This window comes from Drosophila teissieri, chromosome 3R (assembly GCF_016746235.2).
Source record: "Drosophila teissieri strain GT53w chromosome 3R, Prin_Dtei_1.1, whole genome shotgun sequence".
Lineage (NCBI taxonomy): Eukaryota > Metazoa > Arthropoda > Insecta > Diptera > Drosophilidae > Drosophila > Drosophila teissieri.
In genome coordinates this window covers 21,666,239-21,677,351 of record NC_053032.1, presented here as the reverse complement: position 1 = coordinate 21,677,351, position 11,113 = coordinate 21,666,239, and the positions used below count along the sequence as shown (strand labels likewise).

General features: G+C 40.5%; 1 protein-coding gene across 1 annotated transcript; it reads right to left on the bottom strand.

The window, feature by feature from the left end:
- Positions 1–4,746: 4,746 nt before the first annotated feature.
- LOC122618918 (sodium channel protein Nach) lies at positions 4,747–6,458 on the bottom strand. Its single transcript, XM_043795512.1, has 5 exons — positions 6,331–6,458; positions 6,041–6,265; positions 5,804–5,984; positions 5,050–5,738; positions 4,747–4,975 (listed from the first exon to the last, which is right to left on the bottom strand). Exons 1-5 carry the CDS (start codon positions 6,456–6,458, stop codon positions 4,747–4,749), a joined length of 1,452 nt encoding a protein of 483 aa, XP_043651447.1.
- Positions 6,459–11,113: the final 4,655 nt, after the last annotated feature.

The following is an 11,113-nucleotide window of genomic DNA, read 5'->3' as shown; positions in this document are numbered from 1 at the left end:
GGACCCAGGCTATATGCATACAAAGCACTATAAAGTTTACCATGTATTCATATTTCACATATATGTAGTATATTTCTTGTGCATGTGCAACTCTTTTGAAGACATAAATTTGCAAAATGCCGTGCGTTAAACAGCTGATGTTTTATGGCCTTCTGAGCAATATGAATGTGCAGAGAAAAAATTTAGAAAATTACAATGATGATTTCTAACATAAAAAATAAATAATGACGTTGCTTTATATACTTTCAAACTACTGAATTTCGAGCCTGACTTTTGAACAACTGTAAACAACTTAACAAGTTTTGTTAAATATAAAATGTGTGTATTTACTTATACGCAAATCAAAAAAGGTATTTTCTGTAACCCAATTTTAGCTATAATATACAGAAAAAAAAAAGGTCATTAAATACAGTTTTATTTATTGTTTACTGTGTGACATTGCGGCTAGAAAGGCCGTCGAACCGCCTTGGCAAAGCAAATTGTATTGCATTTCCACTCAACACGTCGGGCGTTAGTTGGAATTTCAAATTTGTTTTTGGTAGACGCTTCACCCCAAAAAACCAAAAACAAAATAAAGGAACAAAATATGAAAAACAAGAGGTAGATAAAAACTCATGCCTAGCCTTAATTTGTGTATAATAAGTGCTCTGTCCGGGCTCGGTGGCGTATGATGAATATTTATAATGCACAGTCAGTGGCAGCGATAGCGGGCAGCATCTTCATCGCTCTGAAGTTCAGTTCTGAACTTTTAAGCAAACAAATGAAAAATGAATTTCCTGCTTATGTTTATGCTTGGCATATGCTGAATGCTCACACACACCCTTACACCCACACACACACTGATGCACCCTTACAAATACCATGAAGGCAGACAAAGGCAGAGCGTGAATAAATATTACTCATACGCTGCGTTGTGCAACTTTGTGCAAATGCCAGCGGCAAGTATTTACACCTAGACGAAGCACAATCAAATTCAGCACAAATGTGTGAAAAATGCATAATATCCACAAGCATGTGTGTGTCCGTCCGTCCGAGCATCCATATATCCGCATCCGTATGTTCATATACGAGTATGTACGTACGTATACATTAGAGTATAAATATATGGGAATTGGTGCAGCAAAATGGCTTCCATGGCAACAATGCCGTGTGGCAGCAAGTGCCGTCAGCAGCAGCAGCAGTGGCAGCAGAAGCTGTAGCAGAAGCCCAAGGAGAAACAGCAGCTCACGCTCATAATGATTATCCATTGAAATGGAAATGCCAGCCAAGGATTTAATATAATTCGCAATGCGTAGAGAGCGATCTGCTTGGCAAAAGTTTTCAAAACTTCATCCCCAAGAAGCAGACACAAGGATGCACCTCAGCATGAGTTGCAGGCCCAAAGAATAGAATTCAATTTAAATAGATTTCCGCTTAGGGGAAATTTAAAAGAACGAAGAAAAAACGATTGCCTCCAGAGAAGGCAATTGTTAACACTGTGCCAGCGTGCTGGGGCGTTTCCGATATTGTGGATGTGTGGGCGTGCCAATGTGATTGAAAAACTACTAACTACAAACACTTAACACACTCAACCAAGTCCATGTGCGCACAGGGAAAAATAGCACACTCTAATGTTCACCTAGCAAACATCATTGTTACTAGTAATTATAAAAAATATATAAGAAAAATCCCACAAAGAACTTAAGTTCTTTTTACATTTGCACTAACCTAAACAAACTGTAGAGTCAAATTATTCGCAGTGCATCAATGCATTGAGATGGCATACAAAAAATAGGTGATAGAAAATAAATACGAAAATGAAAAGCTGGCATAACAATTGAGTGATGTTTATTTAGACGAAATTGATATTCTCTATTCGATTTAAAGTGCTCTTAATTTAAATATAGTTAGGGCACTCTTTTAGTACAATAAAATGGCCATTTTGTGCTTGAAAATTAGATTTATCGAAATCCAAATAGAGAGAGGGCCCTTCATAAATTAGGTATGCCAATTGGTTAGAGCATTGGCAGGATGTCTTGAAGTTAGCTTAGCTGGCAAATATCCTGCTCAAAGAAAACCGAATGCTAAGCAAACGTGCGTGCGAAAAAGGTAATTGAAAAATAGTTACCATTTCCTTCGCTACCTGGAGAGAAGGAAAACTGAAGTTTTTCTTTGCCCTCGCCGATTCGTTTCCTTTCGTTTCGTTTCGACTATTTCTTTCAGCAGGAGCTCTCGCTGGCAATTGCTTATTTTAGCGCTTCCCATTGGCAATTCGCAATTCGCAATTGCAGCAATTGAAATGCAGCCAAGAGACTGCCCACTTACTGGCAATTCCCTGGCACTCGAATTAAATTTTAATGAAGTTATTTGAATTTTAATTATTTCGAACTTGTTCTGGGCACCCAGCTCCTTCTGGCGCCGCTTAAATCAATGACCGGAAAGCATTATACAATTATATTTATATGCATGCATAAAAGTGTGTGTGTTCTGGTGTGAGTGAGTGTGTCTCGTAGTGTGAGTGTGGCTGTCAGGCGGCGAATGATTTAAGTTGCCGGGCGCAATTCTGGTTTTTTGGCCCGGTCAACCGACCACATGCCGGCAGCATATTTCAAACTGTCCGGCTAAATCACGGGAAAACGCAAAAATAAAATCCAACAAAAGCGACCAAAGGGGGAGGGCGGCGGTCTGACTTTCGGAGGCAATAAAACATAATAATTAACATTTTGCGAGCCGTTTTGATAAATGACGATGCGGTGTTTCGTTTAAATTATACATAACGTAGCATACTTTTTAGCGTTATGCTAATGGCCAAGCTCAGACGCAGACTTGCATGGCAAGTTTTAATTACATTTCGTCCAAGTGTGTGACAAGCGGAGGTGTGTGTGTGCGTCGGTGGGTGTGTGTGTGCGTCGGTGTGTGTGTGCTGCATTTTCATGAGACTGACAGGCGAGGAAAAGTGCGAGCGGAAAAGCAGAAAACGTAAGTAATGACTAAATGCGCACTCTGACAGTTTAACATGACAAAAATGTTCTCGTTTCCTTATTTCTGTTTTAGTTTTGTTCCCTTCTTTTTTTTTATTCTTCGTGTCGTCCTTCCGTCATTTTTCGTCTCCTTTGCGCTGAGCTTGATAAATGATACGCCCAGTCACTGGCAACAATGTCCTGGCAAAGTTTTTCTGGACAGATACGGTTAACATTGTAGCTGGCGCTACACTTTCACTGCACTCGGGTCGGCAATTCGTTTGACCTGCCCCCCTTGGCCGCTTTGGCCGCTTTGTTCGGGGAATCCTTTGACTGAGCGGAGGGGATTTCCGTCATAAAGCATATACAAATGCACCATAAATACGAGTGCGGGACATGAATGTGTTAAAGAAGAAGGCAAAGTCCCGCCGGCAAATGAAATGAAATGGAAAGGCATGCTCAAAGAAAGTCAGCAAAAAGATATTTTTACACATACATATATATATATGTATATACGTATATATGAATGTATATTTATGCATGAAAAGGAGAGAGTATTATTTATGAGTTTGCGGGAAGTGGCGGTCAGAGATTTTTATTCCGTTTCCTTGGGTCCTTCCAGTAGTAAAAGTTGTTTGGCTAAGTTTTATGAAGTCCTTTAATGCCCTTTAAGTGTGCTTTTCATGCTTTTAAAATTGTTTTCCAACTAGGAGGCTTGGCATTTCAATTTAGATTTCAAGCTTAAGCTAATAAATATAAACTGTCGATGTACTTTATTAATAAACTTTTCTTTTTTATAGTTTCGTTTTTAATGTTCACTAATATAGAAATGTATTCATTTTATGAACCTATTACAGTACCAATTCCTATTAGATTTTGCTCTTAGTTTGACATAATTAATTTTTAATTGGTTTCAAATGTGCTTTTCAAATATTCCCAACGACCCACTTCTAACAGTGTTCCACATTCCTTTTTAAGCCCATTTCACTCGAATTTTCCGTGCGCTAAAAGCTTAGGCCCATTTCGTGTCTTTTTAATTGGTGTAGAGCATAATTAATTAACCTTTGTCGAGGTGACCAAAAGCAACAATGACCGAAAAGGGCAAAGGCAAATGCAAAGAAGAAGGCCTGTGGCAAAGAATTAATGTGATTACATTTCTCTGGTTTGCTTTTAGCACACTTTTCTATTGTTGTGTCGTTTTAAATATTTAAAGCTAAACAACATGGCCCAGGCGAATGGGGAACTTAACAGGCTTGAAAGGTGGCCAAAATCTGAGGCGACAATATACATATATATATACATATGTATATATGTGTAAAATGGTTGCAGTTGTCGCCAAGAGGCGTTTGCTGACTGGGCAAATTGTGAGTTTCATTGATTTTCAGTTTCACACTTGGCTCGCACAGCATCGCTTTTCAGTACGAATATCCTTGGCATCCTGACGGCATGCCATGGATGCATTTTTAATGCGCATTGCAGTGACCGAGTCGAGCAAATATTTAATAAAATTTTTAAATTGCGCATACGCCGCTTGTGACTGAGGTCAAGGCGCATCCAACTCGTGAGACTCGGGACTCCGTTCTCCTTTTTCAATACACTTCCCATTGGGAACCATTCCCTTGCTAAGCCTGTTTTACCAGAGAGGAACTCTTAATTCCCTTATAATTAACAAATATAATGTTCAATAATATCTGGTTGTGCAATGATTTTAGTGGAGTTTTTACCTAACTTTAACTTTTTTATAAGTGCACCTTTTTGTCGAAAACTTTTTGCAGTGGCTCTCGACTCGCCGCTGGCAGTTGACCAATTACGCACGAGCGGCGCGAGAGCCCAGCATGTTGCTAAGGGGTCGCACTGTGAAATAGTAGACAAACTCGATGGCACTGAGGATGCTGGCCCCCAGGAAAAGACCGAGCATGCCGCCCATGGAGACCACGACGTCCAGAGGCGTGCGAAGGGACTGGCGGCGATACTGATCCGTTGGCAGGAAAGGCATGTCCAGAGTGCCGTTGTAGTACTTGTTTTGATTCCTGACACTGCCGGAAGTGGGAATTTATGCAAATAAGCATTGTGGCCGAGCGGACTACGAGCCTAAATATAAACCACTTACAATAACTGGGGCTCGTAAATGGTAGTAATGTCGCCATCATTGCAGGACGGCAGGCAGCCGCAACTGGCATTGTTGCCCTTGTTGTTGTTCACCAGCACCCTGGAGTCGGGCTTGATCATACGCGTCTTCTCCAGACACAAGAATCCCGCCAGAGTGCAGTCCGGATACCGTGGATCGGCATTGGGATTGTACAGGAATGACGTACAGTTGCAGGCCTTCATCTGCAAGCCCCTGATGCACTCGGTGATGCAGACGCTGAAGCTGTAGGACTTGTACAGGCTGTTGGGCGGTATCTCCTCTGGGAAGAAGCAGCTGCGGATCTTCGGATCAACGTCCTTAACATCCGGATCGTTCTTCATTACGATCTGGTTGAATTGCATATACTTGCTCAGGCCTTCGGTAATCAGCGGAATTCCGGGGGGAAAGAAGGCCGTATGTGGAATATCCTCCGCATTTATCACGCTTATTTGCACATCCAAATGGGTGATCACATTTATCACAGCCTTCTGATTGGCGGGATCCAGCTCGTTGGGCAGCCAGTACTTCGAGCCAGGTTCATTGTTCAGCAGCGAGTTGAGCATATAGCAGCGGCCAAATGGCGTCAAAAGGGGTCTAAAGTAGCGGCAGCAGTCGAAGGGTTTGTGGGATAGATTGCACTCCACAAACAGATCCGAGCAGTTGGCGCCATACTGATGAAATTAAATACATTACAAATTTGGTTAATTTATATCAACTTTATTTTAGATATACTCACCCAGGTTAAGATTTGCCGGAAGTTGTCCGAAGGACACTTTGCACATGCTTCTGTGCAATTCTTGTGCACCACTCCACACTTTCCCTTCAATCCGTTCTCATTATACAAAGCAGGAAACAGAAGGATCGATATACCGGTCTCCACATCATATGGGTAATCCCCGGCTACGTCCTTGCCCAAGCTAAAATAAGTAAGAAAGTCTAATTTCCCGCCCTGGTGCCTCTTGTCAATCGCAACCTGTTTATGTATTCCTCGAATTTGTAGAACAAATTTCCGCGGTAGGCAAGTTCGCAGACGCTAACAGCGGGAAATTTCCATTTGGAAAACGGCGGCAGACTCTCGAACACAATGCTCACAGCTCGTGTGGGAAAACTCCGCTGGTATCCCATGATCAGTTGGTAGCAGCCCAACGACGAAATGAACACACAAATCAGCCAAAAGATGCGTTCCGTGAAGTGCAGTCTACAGTCCAAATGGCGAAATTCAAATTATAATTATATTATAACTTCGTAGGCTGGACAACTCACCTCGAGTTGGCGATGTAGGCGAATCCTGCCAGTGTGCAATTGGTGCAATAATCCTTGATGTTGGTTACAAAGCCGTAGCTCCGCTTCTGCCGCAGGACTTGGTCCTTCGCCTTTGCAGTTCCAGCCATATCTGCTCACCGTAGGCTCTTTATAGCCAGATCTTTGAACTCCGGGATCTCGTGGCAAACTGACCGGTGCATATAAATTGGTCTTGACCAAGCACGACACGGTCAGCTACCATTTGTGTAAATTCGTTTGTCCTCCGTTCTCGGGTGGATGTCCACCCACAGAGAGAAAAACATATAAATTAGCCATTAAAACTATATTTTTTAATTGAAGAAAACTTTAAATAGCTTAGCTAAAAGTAAATCAAGACACTTTTGCTTCTGGTAGTAAGTAAAGTGTTTTAAGAATGTTAAAAGCCTCATAGCGCATTTTTTGAAGTGCAGTAAACAGAGCAAGTGGGGGGCGTGGCAACTTAATGGCATGCAAGTGCGGTCTCCTTGCCCACACACGAATTTCTTACCAACAGACCACCCACCGCCCAAAGTTGGCATTCAACTGCATGGGGAAAGCCTTTAATTGGTATTTGCTTTGTGCAGGTGTCGCAATAAGGATTTAAATACACACTCAGCTGTGGGAGTGTGTGCGTGCATTTATGTTCACTTGAAATTCGGGCTTTTTGCGGCACAGATGACACAGAAATCAAGTTGAAATTGTCACACTTAAGCTGTAAGCCGAAAACCGATTATTTTAACAAGGTGCGTCATCGACTGCATACGAAATAAGTCATTTTTAATTGACATTTATATGTAAGCTTGTTGGTATATAAATTACTTACAATATAAGCCGGATTCGAATGTTTTTTATATATTTTTGTTTCGAATTTGTTTATAATTATGAGCTTGGCAACATATCCACTTCTCCCCACTGATTTTTGACTATCGACCTCTGCATCGATACATTTTGCAGCACCTGCTGCCACCTGGGCTTTCTGTGCGAACGTTAAACTTTTCCGACACCTTTTCCACTCACCCACTTTTCACACTCAAAGCTGCTTGCTAACTCATCCACCCACTGCACCCAAAAACCAGACTGAGCCACCCACTTTGAGCCATGGCCAAACTTCAACTCCAGTGCAGAATTTACGTGCACTTGCACTGAGTTATTAAGTAAAATGAGTGACTGCACACACGATTCCAAACTCACACTGATGCAGAGCCACCCACACTCACTCACCCGTGCACTCACACACGTGCATAAATTGTAGTCAACATGTTTTTCGGTGCTTAGAACTCGACGCTAAATTAGAATTATGCAATTACGGCTCATTTGCGCTGCACACGGCTGCCGATGTCGCTGCTGGAAAAACACTTAAAAACAATTAGAGTGCTTATTGAAATTGGAGCTGGCAACATGCGAGTGGCATGAAAAACTAATGCGAGCATTTTAATTATTTATGCATCTCCCAGAACACGCAATGAGGCAAATTGTTTCCTAAATCGCGTTTCCAAATGGTAGACATGTCGAGCTATTTCAGTGACAATATGGTTTCATTCGTCGGCAAACAAGGAATAAATTATTTGTATCGCCAAAAAGCATTTAAAAAAGAAAGTAAAGGTGTTTGTGTTTCACAATTAAATAGCAGCCAAATAAATAAATCGATCAGTTAAATAAATATAATTTGTTATTTACGTTTGCTATGTATATTATGATAGTATGTATGTTATTTATTAGCTTGAATTCGAAGTGCACATTGGCTTAGGTTGCAAATGACAATTTTTAAAAACTAGGTTATTTTCCAGATATAATTTCAAGCATTTGATTGCACATCGGCTTTTCCAATCTCGAAGAACAAAAACAACAAATATTCTCTCACTTGCACAAATGAATGTCAAGTTTTAGGCACTCGACTCAGTTTTCGGTCACAATTGTCTGGAAACACAGGCCAAACAAAGTTGTTAAAAATGTGGCATACTTCATTTTGGTCATTTTCTCTGAGATATTGCCAATTGAAATCGAAATTGGAATAAAAGGCCAAAATAAACAAGGATTTCAAAAGCAACCAAAAATTCTCACTCGACTTGCAAATATCGAACAATATGGATGGCAAATTGCATTCCAAAATAAAAACAAAAGAAAATATTTTCGTACACAGCAAAATGACCGACATACTATCCAAACAAAAAATGATGTCGAAACCAATATTTTCTTCAATTTGATTAAAAGTTTTTTGGTAAGCAGGCTTTAATTAAGTAACATAAAATGTCTTGCTTAGAACATCTTCATAAACTAATTCGAAATGAATTTCTATGTTTAGAGGAACTGAAAAATTGGACAATGCATTGTTCGAATTTATATTTATTTAATGGTACACATGTCTGCGAAAATAAAACTGCTGCAGGTATATCGATGGAATACCTTTAAGTAAGTAACATAAAAATGTCTTGCTTAGACCAACTTCACAAATTAATTCGAAATGAATTTCTATGTTTAGAGGAACTGAAAAATTCGACAATGCATTGTTCGAATTTATATTTATTTAATAGTACACATGTCTGCGAAAATAAAACTGCTGCAGGTATATCGATGGAATACCTATCAACTGCAGCTAAAAACAAATCCAGCAGCAGAAACGACTAAACAAGCGACAAGGCAATTTAAATACAAACAAGCACACAAAATTCGGTAAACCAACACAAATGTTTGAGTGTTGGACGGAGGAGAGTGGTGGAAACACCAGTGACCATTGACGTCGACACACAATTAACTTCAAAATACTCCAAGCCATGTTAAGTGTCAATTAGCCAGAGCTCGAGCTTGGCAGCCATGAATGCGAAATTATACAGCTAAAATATCAAACATATACAAGTATTTACACATTCAGATATAATTTTCTATATAATTGCGTATGCTAAACAAGTTACCAAAAGCTGATTATCGCCTCCAGATAGCTGGCAACAAAATTGCATGGAAATAATGAGATCTGCTATCGAGATGGTTTGGCGAGGAATGTTCAAGTAGTCGAAGACCAATCAAGTTTAATGTGGGCAGCCACTGAGATCATCATAGAGTTCATCAAAGCCAGCAGCCGGCTGTATTAAACATCCGACTTATTTGATTTATTCATCCAAAGCCATTCATTTCTTCATAGAATCTCAATAATTTATTGGGAAAGTTTACAGATTCGGTTTCGGGCGAATTATATATTAAAAAAGTTTCAATAGAGGCGAGCCTTCAACTGAATGACTTTTGCTTTGGAGTTGAACTCACATAATCGGCAAACATTTCATTTATAATAACCAACAGACCCAAAATGGTCAAAACAGCGGCAATAAATAAAATCGAATAATGAAAAAATCAGAAACGATATTGGTAAAACATGGAATGACCAAATATAATATGCAGACCGCAAAGCAATAAAAGTGGACAGCAACAAATAAAAAATCTATGGCTAAACCAAAACACACAGCCGGCATATACAGCAAAAATCGTGTCCAAGTGCCACGTTTGGTTTTGTCTAAGCGACAGGGCGGCATAGGGCCATGACCCCGCCCCGCCCCGCCCCCTTCGCCACCTACTTTTGGCCAAACTTTACTCCCACAACCGCCCCCTCCCCTCTCGCCGTTCAGCGGTTATGTTTGGCCCGGCACGCTTTCGCAAACAAAACGCCGTTGTTTGTGTTTCCCACATGCGCTGACAATATCGCAACAATGTCGGTCGACAACAACGTCCAAAGAACAACGAACGGTGCTTCATCGCTGGCCCAAACTGCTCCTAAAAGAAAAGCGGCGAAAAAACACGGAAAATCAAACGGCCAACAAAAAACTCCCTGATGGGAATTTCTGCAGGACGAGCACCGGAAAAAATTATAAACTCACAAAAACACAGATTTAAACTCATCAAAAAAACGATGAGTCCCAGTTACATTTTTGTTATAATAATCTTTTGGCCGTTTTAATTTAAAATCTCTTGCAGAAAAGTTCAACAGAAATGAATCATTTATAAAGAAATGGAAATTGGCTTACTGTGACATTATTACAATTACAAGTAAAATCGTATTGCGGAATGTAACCCAAACATAGCACACGTATATTTCTGACAGTGTGCGGCCGTAAACAACTGGCGGAGTGACACTAATGGCAGTCTACTTTTGCATACCAGTGTCTTCCGCTGCTCCGAGCTGCCAGCCAAGACAAGAAAATCGAGTGCAGAGGCAATAAAAGGCCAATAACAATGCAATAATCATAATAATACCAATGGCAAACCAGCCAGTCGGCAAATGTTGCTGCTGCAACAGGAACAGCAGCAGCAAAAGCAACAGCAGCAGCAGTGGCAGTGGCAACAGTTGCTTGCCGTATCAGCAATAAAAGTTGTAACAATTATCATTTGAAAGTGCATTGTTCCAGTTGTCAGATGCGGCGCCTAAGTACTTGCAACAACAAGCGCACCGAATGCAGCTCGTGCCACCGCCAGTGAAGTGGCAACAACAATTGTCTACGTCAGCGACTGGTAAAATTAATATGCACAAACCGCTGCAATTGCAATTTGTTGAAGAAACAATGAAGCGCACGAGCAGCAAAAAAGAAATATATTTTACATATTGTCGCATAAATTTCAAAACGATAATCACTGCAGAATATCAATTAGTTGGGTGCTGCCTTGGGTATTTGAGTCTTTGTTTAATGTGGAGCAAAAGCTAAAGTAATGAGTTATAGTTTTGACTTCCAGTGATATATGGCTAAGCCAAGAATTAATTTGTGCAACGCGCTGGGAATACTTA

Coding starts and splice junctions, on each gene's coding strand:
- LOC122618918 (XM_043795512.1), bottom strand. CDS start 6,458: ATGGCTGGAACTGCAAAGGCGAAGGACCAAGTCCTGCGGCAGAAGCGG. Junction 6,266..6,330: donor GCCTACATCGCCAACTCGAG/GTGAGTTGTCCA, acceptor TTTGGACTGTAG/ACTGCACTTCACGGAACGCA. Junction 5,985..6,040: donor TTCGAGGAATACATAAACAG/GTTGCGATTGAC, acceptor TACTTATTTTAG/CTTGGGCAAGGACGTAGCCG.